General features: G+C 44.1%; 1 protein-coding gene across 4 annotated transcripts in view; it reads right to left on the minus strand.

The window, feature by feature from the left end:
- The window catches only part of MKNK1 (MAPK interacting serine/threonine kinase 1), a 42656-nt gene that overhangs the window by 12770 nt on the left and 8040 nt on the right, over positions 1-21846 (minus strand). For all 4 annotated transcript variants that reach the window (XM_058552326.1, XM_058552324.1, XM_058552323.1 and 1 more), the window contains 5 exons: positions 10951-11052; positions 8692-8789; positions 5581-5660; positions 3933-4006; positions 1136-1240 (listed from right to left, as the gene is read on the minus strand). In XM_058552326.1, coding sequence (XP_058408309.1) covers positions 1136-1240; positions 3933-4006; positions 5581-5660; positions 8692-8789; positions 10951-11050 — 457 coding nt within the window. In that variant the 5' untranslated portion in view covers positions 11051-11052. The remainder of the gene's footprint in view (positions 1-1135; positions 1241-3932; positions 4007-5580; positions 5661-8691; positions 8790-10950; positions 11053-21846) is intronic.

Consider the following 21846-nt stretch of genomic DNA (forward strand, 5'->3'; position numbering starts at 1 on the left):
CTATGTGCCAGGCACTATGCTCCAACTATGTTTTACCTATACAATACATACATAAGATACACACAATTATGTAAGCGAGTTTATATAAAAGGCTTAGAACAGTGTCTAGCACATAACAAGTGCTAAGTGTTAACTACTGTTGATGATATTATTATCTCTCTTAATTCTCTCCATAGCTCTGTGAGGTAGGTTTATACTACTAAGAGAGCACATAGGTGGTAAAAAGGTGAAGCCAGAATTCATTTTTTTCATGGCACTGCTGTTAGACAAATTTAAAAAATGTATGTAATAGTCAAACATATTTATGGAAATACAAAAACATTTAATTTTCAAAAAGATTTAATATATTACCAAAGTTCTTAAATAATTAGTCCTAGATAACAGACTATACACTAAACTGTAATTCAAACAACAGCAACCTGCTATTTACCATCATGATGTTCAACAGATACCTCAAGTGTACCATGTTAATATCAAAATGAATTTTCCATTTATTGTGAGCAAGATATAAAACTACATATATACTATCATGCCAATTTTTAATTTTTATTTATTTTTATTGCAGTAACACTGGTTTATAACATTATATAAATTTCGGTTGTACATCATTATATTTCGATTTCTCTGTAGATTACATCATGTTCACCACCCAAAGACTAATTACAATCCATCACCACACACATGTGCCTAATCACTCCTTTTGCCCTCCTCCCTCCCTGATCATGCCAATTTTGGAAAGAGAGATAAAGGTGATATATTTTAAAAGACTAGGAAGAATAACACTCAAATATTGATACTGGAAAGATTGTATTATGCATGCGTTTTGTATTCTTCATCAGGAAAGGAAAGATCATCCACATGCACACACTCACACATACCTGTTCAACATGACATTTATTCTTTTTCTTCCCTGCTCTTTCTCCTGTATCCCTAGCCTGCTTAATAGCTCCACATGTACCCACCATCCACACCAGAAGCCCAGGAGCCATCCTGGCCTGCACCCTCACCCTCATGGCTGGGCCTGCCAGCTGCACCTGCTCCTGGCCTGGCCCTCTGCCCGGCCTGCCCCTCCCCTTGCTCCCCAGAGGCTGGCCAGCCCAACCCACCTGCCAAGGAAGGCAAAGGCTTGGCTCACCTTTGGTGTGCAGGAAGTCAAGGGCAGCAGCAACATCCTGCACCACTCGGCTGGCATCTCGCTCATTGAAGTGCTTCCGCTTCTGGATGTGGGCCAGGATGGAGCCTGGGGAGCAGAGGGGACACAGAGGAATGCCTTTTCAGCCTCTGCTAAGTATAACTTCTCAGAAGCCAAGTTTTCACAAGTTTGGGGTGGTGACAGAAGCTTATTCATTGCTAAATGTTCAGCAAGTGTGGTGCCTGGCACAGAGGAGGTACCAGCACAAAACTGGACTAAACAGAACTGGACTGCCATCTTATGTAGCTGACTCTGATGAGCACAGAAGGGAGAGAGAACAATTATTTAAATGAGCAAAAAATATTAATGCCATTGGGGCAGATTTGGCTTCTGAAATCAAAAAGAACTAAAAGTGAATCCAAATAGGACTGGAGGCCTCTCTATAGGAACTTTGACTCCTTTGCATCTGATCTCAGACCCAAACAAGAGCACAAGCCTTCCAATGGAAACACCACACTCTCACTGATATGTAAAGGTCTAGAAAAAACTGCTTTTTCCCTTGAACTTTCCCATTTATTATCATTATTTTATTGGTAATGGCTAACATTTATTGAGTAGTTATCATGTGCCAAGGACTATGTAATACTCTTTAAATAGATTACCTTATACTCATTTGTTAACAGTACAAAATGTACAAAGTATAGTTATCTCCATTTTATAGATGGGGAACCTAAAGCCAAGGATGGTTAAGCAACTTGCTCAAGATCACACACCAGTAAGTGTGTGTGGACTTCTTAAGCCCAGTAAGTCTGGCTTCAGAGCCTGTGCAGACTTCCCCTCAGCAGGACTTGTGGCCTGACTGCTGGGGGCTTGGTTGCCCTGAGCCAACCGCACTCTCTTCACTTACTGCGTCTGGCCTCAGCAGAGCTGTACTCTCAGTGATATGGTTACCGTTGACCCTGCTGCATCTAGCATTTCATTTGGAGTTAATAAGCCAGACTTACTGGGCTTAAGAAGTCCACACACACTTACTGGTGTGTGATCTTGAGCAAGTTGCTTAACCATCCTTGGCTTTAGGTTCCCCATCTATAATTTTGTGTATGGTGTAAGGTAAGGGTCTACTTTCATTTTTTTGCATATGGCTATCCAGTTTTCCCAACACCATTTGTTGAAGAGACTTTCTTTTCCCCATTGTATGTTCTTGCATCTAGCATTTCAGACATGCAATTCACAGTCCTCGTGTGTTGGGTGGCGCAGGGGCAGGCACAGGCATAAACATACAGCTTGGCTCCATGTGGTCTATGCTCACTACTGGAAGCCAGTATTTCTGGGCTGAAGGTGTCATCTCTGTGTCCTAAAAATGGCACATGTTTACTTATTATCTCTGGTTTCGGGCATGGGGAGGGGATCAAAGATCTTTTATTTGTCAGATTAAACAATCAAAGGATCTCAATATCCTAGGGAACGTTCTGAGAAAACTGGCTCCTGGCTAAGTCTCAGGCTTGCTCTACTGTAGTGGGTCTCTTGTTTCCAAATTTATTAAAAGGGAAGGAGGAGGGCCGGCCCTGTGGCTTAGTGGTTGAGTGCGTGTGCTCCACTACTGGCGGCCCGGGTTCGGATCCCAGGCGAGCACCGACACGCCGCTTGTCCGGCCATGCTGAGGCCGTGTCCCACATACAGCAACTAGAAGGATGTGCAACTATGACAGACAACTATCTACTGGGGCTTTGGCGGGGGGGAGGAAAGGAGGAGGATTGGCAATCGATGTTAGCTCAGAGCCGGTCTTCCTCAGCAAAAAGAGGAGGATGTTAGCTCAGGGCTGATCTGCCTCACAAAAAAAAAAGGGGGGGGAAGGAAGAGCGTTCCATTCTACATACTTCCAAGCTAGCCCTCAGCATACCTACTTGTTTTATTAACAGCTGACATTCATTGAACCCTTAGTGCCCACTGGGCACTGTGCTAAGCATTTCACATGAATTATTTCATTTAATCTTCACAGCATCCCAAGGAGGTAGGTGCTGTCATTATCGCTGTTTTACAGATAAGAATACTGTTTGGAAATGTTATGTGACTTGCCCAAGGTCACACAGCTAATAAGTGATGGAGCCAGACTTAAACTTAGCTTTGCTGGTTTCTAAAACACACTCCCTTACCCAGCAAGCCCCTGTGTGTAGCTGTCCACTCAGCCCTGGACATTCTCCCTAACCTTCACCTTGCAAATGTGTCCTAGGGTTGGGTGAGGCATGGGTAGGGAGAGGGCTTCTCTATCCCCTTCTCTATGTCAGAAAAGCAATTTGAATATACATCGCAGTGATTATGTGTGTGGGTGATAGCAGTAGTGGTGATGGTCAAGACTGGCATCTTTCCATCTGAAGGATGGCACATTCTCAGGCCTCCTCTCTATCTGGGTCTGTGTCCTAAACAATGGAACCCTCCTCTCCCCCAGTGAGCCTTTCTGGGCTTCACAATGTATGCAAGAGCTTCCACCCCATAATTAATTTCAATAGTGAATGTGTCAAAACAATGGATTGATAAATCGATGACTAAATGTATCTATATATGAGTTCTGTTGTAATGAGGAGGCATTTATAGAATGCCCACACAGGTGACATTCTAAGCTCTGCAAAATGCTAATTATCATCCTTCCCTCCGGCCTCCCTTCTCCCAAATCAAGGGCAGTTTTAAGTCCTTCATCCTTTTTATTAGCTTGACTCATTTTAGAAGTCTCTGGGATTCGTGATGAATGATCACCACCCTGGGTCTTAATCAGAAGTCCAAACACATACTCAATAGTAAGTACCTCCTTGCAATTTCTCAAAGACCAAGTAAAACCTTGTGTCATCTTCAAAGAATTCAATCAGCTCCAAAATGTTCCTTAAATAGGGAAAAATAGGAGAAAAGGGAAAAAAAGGGGAAATGGCATTATATATTAAAGCCCACTTACAAATATAAAATGAAAAACAAATACAATGCCCTGTAGCAAGGCAGAAATCAATTTGAAATCAGAATGCTTATTAAAGACCCATGTTCGAGAAGTAGCCAATGGTGTTAGTAAGATTCAGGTCACCTTATCTTTCCATAATGTTTAGTCTCTGGTGTTTTCACCAAGTCTGTGCTGTCAAACCCCAACCCTAAAACCCACTAGGTAGAGTTATAAAAAAGTCCCAGTCACATTAAACTGAATAAAATCTGCAGCCGACTGGAAGCAATTGCGGCTAATAACACTGAATGGTAGGTGTGTGTCCTGGAGGCAAGCAGCAAATAATTACTTGCCCTCCCTCTTGCCCATAAATCATGGGGCAGTATTTACATTGCCTGGAGAAAATAGAAACATCTGTCAAATAGACTTGGGGCCTAACGTGGGCACCGCTAGACCCTAACTGCTAAGTGCTGCTTAATGAAACAGCCGTGTTCCCGCCACCATAGCACTTGTGGCCTTCCCCGGTGAGCACTCTCTGCCTGCCTGAGCATTACCGTGCTCTGCCAACAAGGTCGTCTTGTAACTCAGTAGGGAAGCCACCAGCCTGGATATCGGAGGTGTTGGGGGCTTTTTTCCTTTTAAAGAATGAAATAAACCAAGTAGAGTCTCTAATGCTGAACTCAGAAGCTGCAGGGCTGAAAATAAAAATCTGTCCCTCATAAAAAAATGCTGACCACTTTGGGAGAGACCAGGCTTTTACTAGTGTGAAGTCGTCCAAATAAGATGGCCAAAATGGCCTAATTTGAAAGAAGATTGTAGAGGCAGTGGCTGGAGTTAAATCAACAGCAGCCCCCATCCTCCAGGCTTAATGACACAGCCATCAATACTGGGCCACTGGTTCCCTGCTGACCCTGCCATGGAGGGAGAGAGGGGGAAGCGGAGTCTTAGAGGTGACCCTGATTTAAAGCCATGGTGGGAGAGCCACTCTTTTGGAGCTGGTGGTGAGCAGACTAAGATGGGGCTGGAGACCACCTTGGCCCAGTTATCAAGCAGAGTGTTAGACCAGGTTTCAGGGTCCTCAGTAGCAGCTGCACATATGTAAATAAGCTAGGAACAGAAAGCAGCGAATATTCCGAATAGTCCTCGTCATCCTCATCTATTAATTAAAGCAGGTCCCTAAAAATTTCCACTAGGTGACACTCAGTCAGCCTAGTTTCCACGGGTGCTTGAAAGAAATAAAACCCCATTTTTTCCCAAACAGCCACTGATTCAAATTGCTCACTCTCCTAACTTGCCTGAATTGCTGATATTTTTACAGTATTTCAGCCTAAATGGAAGATAGCTTCTTTGCTGCTGCTGCTTCTCCTCTCTCCCTTTTTTAAACATTGAAAGATGGAAGGAGTTATACGCAGTTATGGCGGAAGGAGTGTCAGCTAAATGCTGGGTCAGGGATGGTAAGAAATAACCTCCTTTTCTGTGGCCAAGCATCCCCCCAGAGAAGCAGCAAGTAACCCAACCCTGTACTCACTTGTTTCCTTGACACTGATAGAGCGTCTCCACCTCTCGAAATACCCTACTCCGACTGTGCCCTGCTTGTTTTTCGATGATCTGTGGGAAGAATAAAATGTGTCATATACACCCACCTGACCTCAGCAGGAGTCCCCTGGGAGAATGCAAGGCCAAATTCAGCCCAAATCCAGCGTCAAGCACAAGTCTGGAGAAGGCCTTGGTGACAGGCACTGTGACTGTCAGACAAGCACTAGACTGCGCCTAAGGGCTTTCCAGTCTGGCTGGGCCTGTTCCCACTCTGCGAAGTACACCACCAAGAAAGCATATGAGGTCACTGCCCCCCAGCTGCCCCTCAGTTGCCCAGGGGAGACTGAAGCAGCCAGCAAGACAAAGAGCTATCTTTACCCATTCCTACCCAGAGGGCATCTCTTTCTGCCTTAAGGGTAAGAATTTACAACCTCTACTGAAGGATCTTCTGGTGCTGGAGGAAGAGCCAGGGGATGAAGGACACAGTAGAGAGGGACTAAAGCTCCAAGGCCAGCTCAGATGCCGCCTCTGCAGTTCTTCTGAGAAATTACCCTTGGGCAGGCACTGTATTAAGTCATTTAGGTACATAATCTCAGCTAACCCTCACAACACAATCCCAAAAGATAGAAAGAGGTAAAATATTTTGCTCACAGCTCTGATAAGTGACAGGGCTGGAATTTCAGCCCAGAGTTACCTCCAAAGCCCTTGCTATCCTCTATCTGCCTATATCCTATACAGCTTCTCTCAGGGAACCTAGAAGCTTTGTCTCTCCTGCGACACTGTGGGCAGCTCCCCCTCCCCACCGACACCAGGAGATGCTTGGCAAATACTGACTGAACGAATGGATGAGCCAACAGAGAAGCAGGTGGTTTACACAGGGCCTGGCTGACTCGGAACATCTCTACAGACCCATCCAGAGCCCCAAACCATTGTAAGTAGAGCCTGCGGGCAAGTCTCCTGCAGAGCTGGCTCTGCCTTACAGTCCCAGGTGCAGAGTGGGCAGCACAGACAATGACATGCTGTTCTTTCATTCCAAGACTGCTGTGTAGAACACTTCAAACTTCTCCAACATGTTGCAGCACAAACATGCATGACCAAGTGTAATTTTCTAAGTAAGTCCATGTCTGTTAGTGAACCACCGTGGACACATTTTCTGAGCCGTCAGAGAGGTGCAATACTGGGGCACAGAAGCTATTCAACTTGTTTTTTTTTTTACCAAGCATTTCAGATCAAACTCAGGAAGAACTTTCCAGCAGGCAAGCTATCCAGCAATAGCATAATTTTCTCTGAGAAGGAAATGGGCTCCTGCTATCAGAGAAGGGGGAGCAGAACATGGACAACTATGTGAGGAGTTACAGAAGAAATTCAGGACCAGATTATCTTGAAATTCCATTTCAACCCTGAGACTCGAGGCTTCATCAGTGGGATGCCTGTAGGGAAAGCCCTAATAAAACCAAGAATTGTGGAGCCATGCTGCGAGAAGTAGCCCATCTCTAGGGAGCTTTCAAAGAACAGATGAGACATGAGACATGAGCAAAGCTGCTGAAACCAAAGAATTGCCAGGCCAGGGTCCAGTCGTTGCCCAAAATGCCAGGGGGCATGGAGGAAGGGCCAGGTTTTCCTTTTGTGATCCAACCTTGAAGAAATAGGGCTTTCATCCATAAATGTATTCAAACATTTGAAAATGAATTTACATTTGTAGTTTTTACCATACTTAGGCATATCTTTAAAAAATTACTTATAATTTATACTGATCCGTTTCCAAAAAGGAATCGAGGTAGTGCTTTTGTTACCATATGAAGCAACACTGCAGCAAAAAGGAATACGGCTTAGCAGAAGTGTTCTCCTTTATAAATCCACAGCTGGGACTATAGCCAGTTGGTTAAAAGAAGAAACATTTCTTTCGGGAGCCAGTTTGGCTGGGTTTGCCTGTATGAGGCAGCACTTGGGCCTGGTGGCTCAGGTGCTGTCAGATGATTTGAAATAAGCTTGGCTTGCCTCCTTGGATTTAATAAGACCTTATTTCTAGATCAGTGGTTCTCAAACTTTGGTGAATATCAGAATCACCTGGGGAACTTAGTAAACATACAAAGACCCTACCCTCTATCAGGAGACCTGGGTCTATGTGCTCTTTGTTAGCTCTCCGGGTGATTCTGATACACGCTAAAGTTTAACACTGCCCTACATCAGGGCTTCTCAAACTTTAGTGAGTATCAGAATCACCCGGAGAGCTTGTTAAAATTCAGATTGCTGGGTCCCACTCCTAGTTTCTGATTCAGTAGATCTGGGATGGGGCAGATAATCTGTATTTCTAACAAGTTCCAGTCAGTGCTGATGCTGCTGGTGCAGGGACCACACTATGAGAACCACTGCTCTGGATCCATCTCTTCTTCCATGGGGAGTTGGCAAATGGAAGCATGAGGGGTGAAGTGAGCCACTCCAAGGTCACTCAGGTAGAAGCCACCTCTCCTGCCCCAAAGCTGAGTGCTCAGTCCTCATTATCATGATACTGTACATCACTTGTCCAGCATTTCATAATTTGTAAAGTGTTTCTACTTCTACAAGTTCATTTTTATTTTCATCTTCATAACCACTCCATGAGACAGGAAGGGCAAGTATCATTGTCTTCATTTTAGAGATGTGGGAACTGAGGCTCAAGGAGGTTCAGTGACTTGACCAAAGTCAAATAGTAGTAGTTTGTCAAAACAGAGATTCAGGTAGGCCTTCTAATTCCAAATCTGATTGTCTGCTCCCTATAGCTAACGTCATTTGTCAGAATAAGAAGCAGCAGCTTACCATGAGCCATTGTTCTAAGCACTTTACACATATTAACTTGTTTAATCCTCACAATAATACTAAATAGGTTCTGTGATTACACCCATTTTACAGAGGAGGAAACTGAAGGACAGAGAGGTTAAGTAACTTGCCCAATGTCACACAGCAAGTAAGTAGAGAAACCAAGATTTGAATCCAGTGACTACAGCTTTGGAGCTCCCATTCCTACTGAGCCACTGTATTGGGGAATATAAAATGTATTTATTTTAGGACAAGCTAGGACTGACTATTTGCAAAGTAAAGCCTGGCATCCAGATAAGACACTCACTTTGACAGCATACTCTTTGCCATTCTGCAGGCTCACGGCACCTTGAACTTTGGCATAGGCTCCCTCTCCAAGCAATTCAGAGGTCAGCTTGTACGTATCTAGAGGTGAAATTGACGAGACGAATAACAAGGTGAGTCACCCCTGTGCAAGCTAAGGTGGAAAGAAGTGCTTCTGTCACTCAGCTTCCCGGGTCTGATAACACAGGCACATGATGACCCCATAGTGCTCAGGGACGAGGAAGACCATTAGCTTTCCCGGCCATCTCAGAGCTCAGATTCTCAACAACCAGACCACATCGAAGGCATCCTGTTCCTCATTTTAGAGATGAGGTCAGTGAAAGGGTTTCAACTCGGCGCACATTTCCTGAGCACCAACCATGTGCCAGATAGCATATTAGACTCCTAATAGGGACAGAGTGAGGAATAAATATAGTCCCTGCCCTTTGAGGGTCACAGTCCAGTGGCGAGGACAGACACGTACAGAAGTGACCCCAGAGTAACCCAGGCAGTGGTGAATACTATCACAGAGGGACAACACACAGTAAAAAGAGCAGGGGAAGGGAAACAGTAACTGTCCAGGGACTCTGCGGGACGCTCACAAAAGGGGTGTGATTTGAATGGACATCATCCATTCATTTACTCATTTGCCAAGCACCTACTATGCACCCAGCTCTGTGCTAGGCACTGGTGACACAAAGGGGAGTAAAGCACTGTTTTATTTTATACCACACACAAACGAGGTCATCGGAGGTTTTTAAGACGTTTCCAGGAGTCACCCACAAGAAATAGGAGACAGAAGCAGGATGCAAACAGATGCCTTGAGGTTTTTAGGGTACTGAGTCTAACAGAGTAATAGGCCTGGGTTGAAAGAACATTTAGTTGACCTGCCCATGGTCACAAATAGCACAACCTCTTTGAGCCCCTTCCAAAAGAAGCTACAGCTCCATCACGGCCTCTGCCAAGCTGACCTCCTCCTCCCTTGGCCCCCATTCTTCAGCTTTTTCCTCTTGAGGAAGCCTAGCATTTAAACCCAGAGAATGAGCAAAATACTTTTTAACCATGAAATTAGATTTTATCATTCTTAGTCATGAGAAGTCCTATAATTGCACAAATTATCCTTGAATAACAGGAAATACTCTCATGTTCATCAAAAGAGCAAGACCTGTTGATTTGGAAACTACTGTAAAAACCTTGAGACTTTTGTGCATCCCTCCTCCCTCCCCCCATACACACACATCTACTGTTTGAGTTAAAAACAGACAAAACCCTGCACTAAGTACCTTCCTGGTTCCATCACAGTTTGGTCTTGCAGCTATGTAGACGAATGCACACTGTTGTTTGTAAGTATTTTAAATGATGTGCTTCTCTCACAACGGACACTTTGGTATTAGCCTTTTACACATGTCAGGCTAGGTCAGTGGTTTGAGGTCCAATACTCCTGACCCATAAAGGGCTTGTTCTTAGAACCACTCTACAAAACAATCCATTCACTACTGTATCTGCAATGTTGGAAAGAGGGACCACAAGGAGAAGCTATTTCAGGTCTCATAATGAAAGAAACAAAATAGATAAAGGGGGCATGTCACTCCTAGGAGCAGCTACTGATCCTTTCAGTCCTTTGCACAAGTGTCCAATATTCACTTCATCCCATCACATGCCCAGTGATAACAGGACCAGCACTGAGCCTGGTGCCTCACACATAGAGCATGTTCAAAATGTTTGATGACCCAACATTGCATCCCCTGAATATAACATGCATTCTTAAAATGGAGTCAAACTCATATAGCACAAGCAGCTGCAATCTCTAGGAGTCAAATTCTCTGCTTATAGAAGATTGAAGTTTCCTTTGTAGCATGGCCCTTAGTGTTCTCCCATCCTCTTACATGGTTGTTCTGCCTCTCAGTAGCCCCTCTAGCCCCAACAGCTGAGGGAAAGATCACATCTGAGAAGGGGCTGAAACACACCAGGCAATCTTACTCCATGTACAACTCTGACAGGTTGGTCTCTCTGTACACTGGTGCAATGCTTGAACCATTCAGAGGAGGCCAGTGCACCATCTGCGAGTTTTTCCATTTCTGCTCTCTCTCTCTCACTCCTTTGTGTAAATACTCTCACCCCTGTCTTTTATTCCTATCACACAGATAACCATGAGCTGGCTCTAAGGTGATGCAGCCTGTGATCGAGACCCATGGGCTTCCAGGATGCTCCTCCCATGCTTGGGGAGCCACAGGCCTAGATCTAAGAGAGTTGTGTGACCAACCTTCAAACCTTCCTGGCAAGGAATCAGTGGCCCGGGCCTTCCGCTTCTTCTTCTTCCTCTTGTCACTTTCTGCAATGGGAAGGAGTTCACTGCTGCCCATCTCTGGAGAAAAGAGGAGATGTAAGGGAAATATCACTGTACTGATCAAGCCATAAGTTCACCCAGAAGAAAAAGGTTGGGGGGCAGGAGCTTTACACTGATGGTTTTTAAATATCTGTGAGGACTATTGATTTGTTTTGACCCAGGAGGCAAAACTAAAGGCAAAACCATTACAGGAGATCACTAACTGTAGAGAGGAACTCAGGCAGACGGGCTGGATTAAAGGAGGACAGCAGAAGCCTGCTTTAACCAAGCTTATTAGCACATGGATTTAGATCTGTCGCCAGTTAAACTACAGTCCCCAAACAGAACAATGAATCCATGAGCAGAATCCCACCCGTAACATCCTCCAGCCTCAGCATCAGAAAGGCAGGACTGAGGGAGCTAAGCAAGAAGAGGGGTGTGGTTGGGAGGGGTCCACGCAAATGAAATCATATGCTCAGTAACCTCCCTGTGGATGTGCCTGGGGATTCAAAAGGCCTTCAGTGGAGATTGCTTCTGTGAAGGTACAGCAGGGCAAGGGATGGGTTTGAGGATGGCCCTAAGTTACTTCATGTCCAAGAGTACAGACCTGAGTGCCTGTGGAGCCCAGAGCTTGCATACTCTCCCCTCCTCAGCTCCTTATTTGAAAGGATGCAGGTAGGGCCCATTCAGGAGTCTGCTGTCGACAGGCTCTACATCAGACTGCTGGATGAGGTCATTTATTGCAAAAACATTATTCTCTCTCCCTGGCAAGCACCTGGCTCCCCATGTTAAAGGGAGGATTTGTGAGGCAGACCTTCAGACACTGGACTGATCGGGCAGAAAAGGGTAGGGACAGAAAGAATAAGCAGGAGACTGAGAGGGGGAAGAAAAAAGGAGGAATAATGAGCCAGTGCCCAATCACAGTACTGTTTCTAAGACACTCTAGATAGGGCCTTCCCCTGTTAAAGATAAATTACTTATAGAACATGTCATGCCCCTGATCCAGAGCACAGCCTTAATACTCTTTGCCTGCAGTTAGAAATAATAAGATTTCTCCGAAGTCTCTGGGTCTAAATCCCCACCAGGGTGATTAAACCTTTACATCCTTCTCAAATAGAGGCACTCCAGTGCTGATGGGGCATATGATGTGAGAGACTTTTAGACCAACCTTCAATAAACACAGGCTCTGGGTTGTTGGATTTTTTTTTTTTTTCCTGAGAGATTTTGAAATGGAAGCTGGCTCTTTGCTTACTGAGGGGAAAGGCCCACTCTCTTCTCAGAGGACCCTGGCTGAATGTGATCAGAGAAATGGCAAGTCTGCTCAGGAAGATTGATTGGAGTTGATGCATGTCTTCTATACACTGTGCTCAGAAGCAAGTACACAACAGTCATTAGGAGGAAGCACACAGAACAATGGCACTTTTCAACATCACAATCCAGAAAGCATGGTTAAGCAGCCAAGTGTCTGACAGCTCAATTTAGGTGCAGTCTTCCTTCCATTTTTAGGATCTGAGGACAGCAGATTTTCAATTATACTTTAGAGAACAGACAAACACATGGATAAAAGGAATCCACAGAGGATCTCAAAATATTACTCTAGCCAACAGCTTCAAGGACAAGATATATCTGGGGACTGCAACACGCTATGAATTCAAAGAACTGACCTTAAATATCAGCACCCAACTATCCATTCTTACCAAGGTAAATTACAAGGAAAGAAGCTGCCCAACACAGTGAGAAACTCCACGGAAATAAAACACAGGGTCACTCATCTTCAGGAGCTCAGGGAGGGGGCACTGGCCATTGGGACAGCAGGCTGAGAAGGAGGGACCGCAGTCCCTCTTGCCCTGCCCTTATGTGCAGTCCAGTGTCAACCCTTGTTCCCATCTATTTTCTCACAAGTACTGCGAGCCAAGTGCAGAGTGGACAGATTTCGGATTCACTTCTCTTTCTCCTTCCCCTGCCCACACTCTGATGGAGGGCCTAAGGACAAGCAAAATAGCCAAAAGGCAGGCAATGTAGAGGAGCAGCAAGAGAGCTGGTGGCATTATAATTCACAGGGGATGCTCAGACATACTTATGGCTCTAGCTAGAAAACCCTGTTAGCAGCAATTTATACTTGGTTTTTACCACGGCAGGGCTGAGGGAGCCTCTTGTGGAAGAAGCATACCTCTGAGCACCGCCGCACACACAATATTAGATTTTATGGCTTCACACACACAAAAGATAGAGTACCTGGTCTATTCTGCATGGATTTCAATGGAAGAGGGTACACCAGAAGGGACAAATGGTTAAGACTTTCCTTGGAAACAGAACTTGTTGAAGGAGAGTTGTTTTTGAAACTAGGAAGAAAAAATGTAGGAAGACAGTGAAGTGGAAAAACATGCTTAACTTCCCTATTTACACTGGGGGTGGGGAGGAGAGGTATCATAATCTTACCAAGGGGTTGATAGTTCCCCATCTGGAGCCTGTCCATACACTCTATTTTATCACAGACAGTCCACTAGCAGGGTCTGTGGGACCTTAATTTATTATGCATGCAGTCATTCAATAAAAGCTTCCTCAGGGTGCAAGCCTCCACAATCAAGCTGGTCCTTGGCTCACCTCCTTCCCTTGGCCTGAGAATGCTTCTCAGCCATCAAAACCCAGCTCAAAAGTCTCCTGCTCTTTGAACGAGTTAAGGTTTGTGTAAACACTGTGGACATCAGACACTATGCAAATAGATAGTATGACTACACAGAACTAGTAGTTAGTGCTTCATCCTTCGCTCCCAAACACCCTGCTAGAAGCTCTATTAGAGCACTGATTTTATTTGGCCTTGAGCTCTCCCCAGTGTTCCTCAAGGCCAGGACTGTTGCCTGTTCATCTCCGCATCTCCTGTAAGTCATGGAACAGTGTCAGACACATGTCAGCCTTCAAAAAACATGCACTGAAGTGAAAATATGAAATGATGCACATACAGTCATGTATCACTTAACGACGGGAATATGTTCTGAGAAATGTGTCATTATGTGATTTCGTCATTGTGTGAACACCACAGAGTGTACTTACACAAACTTAGATGGTATAGCCTACTACACACCTAGGCTATATGGTACTAATCTTATGGGACCACCATCGTATGTGGTCTGCCGTTGACCGAAATGTCATTCTGTGGTGCATGACTGTAGTTAATGTTTGGTGCGGTGCATGTCACCCAGGCCCTTTAACTACCAAGTGCACCCACTGAAAGAAATGTGGGTACACCTGTGCCCTGCAGAGTAATGCTATTCAGTTCTATGACTTCCCTGCCAAATTCCCTCTAAAAAAAATCCCCATGATCCAAAAGGTTCTTAACTTTCTAGCCAGAAGTCTGGTTCTTGCTATAGGATTGGGCAATATGTCTTGTTATTTCAGAGGAGGAAGTAAGCACTTCTTTTAAATTTTCAGGCAGACACCGGCTACTGTGGAGGCTCCCAGCACTTTCACTGCCTCTAGCCCTTGCCTTCCTCTTGGACAGGGCTTGGTGATCTACCATTTGTGTGTTGGTGGAGGTAGAGCTGGAGAGGAGGCACACTGTGGACAGGGAAGGCACATGGGCTTCGCATCAGGAGACCAAGGTGAAAGTCCTGGTTCCAATATTACCAGACATTGCACCAATGCCAAGTCACTTTGCCTCTTAAAGTCTCAGTTTCCTCATCTACAGAATAGGTTTAAAAATGATACCTGCCCTTTCCAGCAACCTGTGAGGACCCAGTGAAATACTTAATATAAATGCATGTCAAAAAACATGTGTATGCAGACACAACAGAGAGAACACTAGACAGAAATACACAAAAATGTTAATATTACTACAATTTGAAAGAGTGCCTACTATGTGCCAGGCACCATGCTAGGTATTTTACATACATTATCTCTAATTTTTACAATAATCCCAAAAGGTAAATATTTCACCATATTTCAGGTGAGGAAACTGAGGCTCAGAGCTTAAATAATCTACTGACCTCCAAACATCTAGTTAGTGGTTTAACTGGAATTCAAACTCAATGCTGTCCTTTCAAGTCCAGGCCATTTCTAACCTATTAGTTTTCTCTGTGTGATGGGGTGATTTTTGTTTTCTTCTGTATATTTTTTAGTATTCTCCAAATTGTATACAATGAAATTTATTACTCTTTTATGCTATTATTGTTTTAGTCAAGTTTTACACACAATAATTTTTCTCCAATACATGTTGGAATTTAGAATCTGATTATACAGTATTTAAAATTATATCTAGATTTCTCTGTATTGAAATTTGACATTCAGTGAGGAAAAAACATTTCAGGAATATTGGTGCCTTGAAGATATTATTTTTATAATTTTTAAAAATAAAAAATACTATTGTAATTTTCATCTTTTTTAAATGCTATTTTTTAAAACAAAAAACTTTCTAAAAACAAAACAATGCATTGAACATTCAAGCCTGAGAGACACCAGTTTAAATCCTGGCTTTCCACCACTGCATGAGCTTTGGCAAGGTGCTTAGCTTCTCTAAGTATCAGTTTTTTCACACACAAAATGAGGGCAGAGTAAGGCCTGGGCTGCCTACATCATCAGGCTGTTGACTTATTCATTCAACAAACACTATAGTTTTTGGGCACCTACTGATTGTCCAGTGCTAGACAGTGAGAATACAAGAGAAGAGAGTCTCTGTCCTTAAGGAATTTAAATCCACTGACACGTAAAACAATTCCAATCCAGTGGGACAAGTGCTGTGACAAGGAAGTCCCAGGTGCTGTGGGGCAGAAGACAGGCATCTAACTCAGTTTGGTAACTAGAGGAGGAGACGGCTAAGCTGACACCTGAAGGATAAATGGGAACTGGCCAGGGTAGGGGCTGGGTAGGGAGTCAGAGGAAGGGCATTTGCCAAGCCTGAAGGAGAAGCAGCCTTGCCAGTTAGTGTGAGTTAGAGAGAACTCACAGTTGAGGAGGGCCGAAGACTCTCACTCAGTGGGACTTCAACAGCAACAGATATTCCTGACATGCAAGTACCGATCCATATCTGGTTTCCCCCCGAAGGTGACCCCAAGTCCTGCCTTCTGAAAGAACTGTGTCATTTCTCCATGAAGTCTCTGAGCCACACTGCCCCCAAAGTCACTGGATCTGCTTTCCGTATTTTGGTAGAGTCTATAGAGAACTAACCAGCTCCTACATCTGGTATGTGATACCAAAGATCATCATTTTTCCCCTAAGAGCATGACTTCGCTGGCTAACTCAGCTCGGCCAACCTAGCTCATGCTCCTCTGCTAACCACTCTAGCATTCTCCTCAAGATCTATGATTCACTCCTCTTCCTAACCTGTACGAGTTACTTCCCTCAGTCACAAGAGCTTTCTAGAGACAGAGCAGCAGTCAGAGCAAGCTCATGAGTATAATTAGCAATTCAGCTGCCTTCTCAGTCATCAGCTGGCTGAGGGCACCCAAACTAATGGAGAACTGAGAAAACGAAAGGAAAGTGAAGAAATGAAAGGAAGGGGGATGGACACTCTTAAGGAAGAGGCCAAGACTAAGAAATGTGAGGCAGAGGAGGCACCTGGGGAGACTGAGCCTGAACACTTTCTTTTCTAAAGTGGTAGTAGTAGTTACAGTATACACTACTACTACTAGGGACAGTACACACACACGTACGTGGTGCTTACCATATGCCAGGCAATGTTCCAAGCACTTTACAAATACCACATTTTTACATATACTTATTTAACTTTATTATAACATAATTTATTTAACTTACTTAATCTTCACAACTCTATGAGGTAAGCATAATTATTATCCACATTTTTTTTTTTGGTGAGGAAGATTGGCCCTGAGCTAACATCTGTTGCCAATCCTCCTCTTTTTGCTTGAGAAGATTGTCTCTGAGCTAACATCTGTGCCAATCTTCCTCTATTTTGTATGTGGGACGCTGCCAAAGCATGGCTTGATGAGCGGTGCATAGGTCCCCGCTGGGGATCTGAACACACGAACCCTGGGCCACCAAAGCAGAGTTTGCCAAACTTAACCATTACACCACTGGGCTGGCCCCTGTTATCCACATTTTACAGATGAAGAAACTGAGGTACAAAGAGATTAAGTAATTTGCCCATGGTCACATAGCTAGTAAGTGGCAGAGATGGGATTTAAATCTAGACAGTCTGGCTCAGAATTCAAGCTTTTAACTAAGGCAGAGCGGGTAGCCAGTCAGACTTAGTCAGGCACCAACAAGAATACTTTTATTTAGAAACCTTAGCACAGAGCTTCCCTACTGATGTGCTGTGAATTAGACATTGATCCTCTCATCAGGCTGAACGATATCATTTTCTGTGCATGCTATGATGTCAAAAAGGTTAGGCAGGGGGCCGGCCCCGTGGTGTAGCGGTTAAGTGCACGCGCTCCGCTGCTGGCGGCCAGGGTTCGGATCCCGGGCACGCACTGATGCACCGCTTGTCAGGCCATGCTGTGGCGGCGTCCCATATAAAACGGAGGAAGATGGGCACAGATGTTAGCCCAGGGCCAGTCTTCCTTAGCAAAAAGAGGAGGATTGGCATGGATGTTAGCTCAGGGCTGATCTTCCTCACCAAAAAACAAAAAAAACATTAGGCAGCACTGCTCTAGCTTACATAATACAAGGGCATTATTACCACATTATCATTATTATATTAATCTAAAGCCTAATTTATCAGAAGTTCCTTCTTCCTGCTCTGAGACAGTTTTGTATTTTGTGTTTTGGCACATTACATATGATGAGCTACAAACCAGTCCACCACATTATCTCATGGCAGTTCTGGTATCAGGGACAAGGCTACATTGTTCTATCTGACCTATTAGTTGGTTGATTTGGTTTCTGATGATATCATTACTATGCAAGGGACAAGGTCAAGGAAAGCGTACACTCAAACAGAAGCTAGTCAAATTTAACGCATGATGGATGAAAGGAGCCACCTGTGAAATCAGCTTGATCAAAGGATCGTCTGTCTGCGGGTGTGATTCCAGAGGGCTAAGGTATTTCACAGGTTTTTCCCAGGAGTCCTGTGTGTGGTGAGGCTGGGCAGTATTATGCAGATTTCAGTGTCTCATTCAACTGCAGTGAAGGCAGTTTGAGGCCTGCTAAGGTGCCAGGAGGGTGATGATTCACAACACGCCTCAAACTGGGCTGGGATAGTAGGATTCCCAGAGGCAAAAGGTCTAGATTCAGGCCCATCTTCTTCCTCTGTTCTGATTCTGGGATCACAAGCAGCCTTCAGAGCTGTCATTGCATCTCCTGGTGGAAGGAATGACATGAGGAAGGGTTGAGGGGGTGAAGGAAGTAAGTGCTTAAGAAATGGCAAACAGGAGTAAAGGACTGGATTTGCGTGAGCAGGATAGTGTAAAAAGCTGAAAAAGGCAGGCTGAAGTCAGATCATCCAAGCTTATTAATATGGCCTACAGGGCCCTCCAATATCTGGTCCCCATCTACTTTCCAGCCTCACCAACCAACAGTCAGCAATTCTTTCAAGTAAAAACGAAAACAGGGGCTAGTTCAGCCTGCAATTCAAAGAATCCCACAAGTGCATTTCCTGAGACAGCCAGTGTCCTTTGGTACGCAGCAGAAGTGCTTTACGAGCATTGCCATTTTGTCACACAGCATATTAAAAAGATGTTTACTCAAGGGTTGAGATTCAATAAAATTAATAATTTTTACTGCTTCATCAAAGACATTCTTGAGTGAAAATGGCACTTTTTGAAAAACTGAGTGTGTGGCAGTGAAGAACACAATGATTGCTAGTACAGCTCAGTGCCACTGCCTTGTTTCGTGCTAAGGCACCAGCATTTTGCCTACTGTTGCTTTGCAACAACAAATGACACCTTAGCACTATTATGAAAGTAGTTTTGACCTTGCAGATACCCTGAAAGGGTTTCAAGGACCCCCAAGGTCTGCAGAGCACACTCGTGAACCACTGTTCTAGGCAATGGGGAGGGACTGGGGACGACTGGAGCTTGCTTCAGGGCCATCGAACCAGCTGTGATGTGCAGAACAAGCTGGAGGCTGGAGAGGGACTGGAGGGCAGAGTGAGGCTCTGGCAACTACCCGGAGGAAGGCCAGGAAGGCCTATAACTGAGGCAGGGATAGAAGGGAAGAGAAAGAAGCGAGGGGATGAAGCCAGAGAGGGAGAACTGGTGCTGGTCCTGCCAAACAACTGGAGATGGTGGAGGAATCCAAGACGCCTACGCCCCTTGAAGGAAGGGACAGGGTCTAATTGCTCTCTCTCCCCACTGCCCAGTATGGAGCCAGGCACAGAGGGGGACCTCAGTATATGTTCATTAACCAAAGTCAGGTAACCATAAGGGCAGTAGTACCACCAAAGGAGAGGAGAATTCAGGAAGGGAAGCTGGCTGGGGATGGGGGACAGGGGAAAACAGTGTGCCAACGGGAAGCTTCAGATGACGAAGGGTGACCACAGAGCAGCAAAGTATGAAAACTCACAGATCATGCTAAAACCCGTCTCACACAGCCCTCATCTGACCCAATCTACAAATGATGCATCATTTATAACCTGCCAGGCATGATGAAACCTCAGGTTAGAGTGTCATACAGAACACTTCAAAACGTCATCATATGTCACCTATAAATTTAATAAATATGAAAAAAAAAAACCCTGAAAAAACCCTGAAAACCCAAGCCATTATTAACAATGGTTACTTTGGGAGAATGAAAATGGGTGGTTACAGAATTTTACTTTTTATACTTCTGTTGTATTTGATTTTGTTTTGTTCTGATACAGCTGTTTTACTTTTTATAATTAAAAATAAATATGTTTTACTGCATGGTTTTCCTTATGACCCTCTCTGCCATTTTATTCTGGTAGAAATGTGCTCCTCCCTACTAAGTAACTGTCTTAGGCATGCCAGGCAGCCCAGCTAATCCTAGCTGCCCAGCTGAATACTGAAATCTCTGACTCACTTCTTCCTCTGGAAATATCAGGTAATTTCAACCTGAAGCAATCTAAAAGGCTAAGTAAAATGTACATCCAATCTTAGCTATAGTTTGTCCAAATTTGAGAAGCGAGTCCTCTGTAAACTTGAAATTCCAAATAAAATAATGCTCCTGTCAGTGGGTTGCTGTCTTCCAGCTACAGGAAGTATTTCAATGGCCTCTGTATGTAGCAGACATTCCTTAATTCTCCATCAGCCTCTGCTTCATCATATCTGCCATGAAAATATTCAAAAAGCACAAATAGAAAGGATACCGAAATGCTGACTTCTTTAAAAGGACCAAAGAAGATAAAGATCAACCAGAGAAGATAAAGATCAACCTAAGTGTTCCCCAAACCTATGCATTACACCAATAAGTAGATATACACAAGCCAATCACAGATTTCCCCAGTCTATAAAATCAGACATTTGAGCATTTGAAAATGCTGACACTAAGCATTTGAAGATTTGACAAGGGTCTGCGTAAAAATTTAGATTCTGTTTCCACTGCAGGATTCCAGGCATAAAAAGACACAACTGGACCTGGATGACAGATATGGATACCTCTGTTTGCTGAGCAGTCTCATGGGGAAGGTAAAAATTAACACTTTTCTGTTGTCCACTTTTCTAGAGATGAATGAGCTCTTGCTCCATCTCCTAGTGGCCAGGTCCAAGTCTCACAGGCAGGAGGCAATAGAACCAGAAAGATAAAGTAGATGCAGAGAGCAGCAGGTGGCATGAACGGGAACAAGGTTTTATGCCAAATGCACAATTATTGCTAGTTTTCCATCTCATGCAACTTCATTTCTGTATGTCCACTGTTATTTTTAATCTTGTGGCTCTAGCTATCATGTAACAAAGTTGATTTGTCAATTTCTCTACAAAATGAATATATACTTCCCCTTTTCCCACTGGAAAAGCTCTGAAAATGCAGTTTAAATCCAAATTACTAGTCCTTGTGCCAACATTCTAAAATGGTTTTCTAACTGGAGGCCGGATGTGTGTCACCATTACCTCAAATCACGTGTCCCAAACTGGACTCATCCCCAACCCCCACCCACCACCTCCTTCCTCCTTTCTCTTCTTCTCTATCAGATTATATCATACTGCCAGTTTCCTAGCCACAGAACCTTCATATCATTTCTAATATCAAGTCTCTTTCTCCTCCAATCTCGTAAGCTCCATATACTCACAATGTCAGGCTTTCCCTGTCTGGCATGTAGGTCCTTGAAAAAGAACACCTATTCACCCTTCAAGGCCCATCACAAATTACTGAAAGTAGTCCCACAAACTACAGAAGCAGTCCCAGACTCTTTTTTCTACTTCATCCAGCATTTAATCAAACCCACAGTATGCTATTACACTTAGAGTTGGCTATACACATGCATATGTGGCTCTCCCACGAGGCCATAAGCTCGTCAAAGGCAGGGATGTAATCTTTTTCATCTTTGTATTTCCAGCATCTAACATAGTATCTGGCACAAAAAAGGGCTCCAGTAAATATCTGAATGAAATACTTCATCCACAAAGCATTTCTTTATTGTCTCATAGGGAATGTTAGCACATAGAATAATCCTTCCTATTGTGCTTTTTACTCCCAGACAAATCTCTGTGGCCCAAGGAAACTATTTCCAGGGCCCAGAGATGCTCAGGTTACACTCTCCTTATGGCCACAACACTTCCAGGGACAACTCTGAACATCCTTGAACTTCAACTCTTTGGCTTTAGTCCTACCACAGGTTTAAACCCCTTGGTCCCTTCGTGTTGCCTATAATAGGGGTTGGCAAATTTGTTCTGTAAAGGGACAGATAGCAAATATTTTAGGCTTTGTGTGTCACATGGTCTCTGTTGCAACTACTCAATTTTGCCTTTGTAGAGCGAAAGCAGC

This window comes from Diceros bicornis, chromosome 13 (genome assembly GCF_020826845.1).
Source record: "Diceros bicornis minor isolate mBicDic1 chromosome 13, mDicBic1.mat.cur, whole genome shotgun sequence".
NCBI classification, from domain to species: Eukaryota; Metazoa; Chordata; class Mammalia; order Perissodactyla; family Rhinocerotidae; genus Diceros; species Diceros bicornis.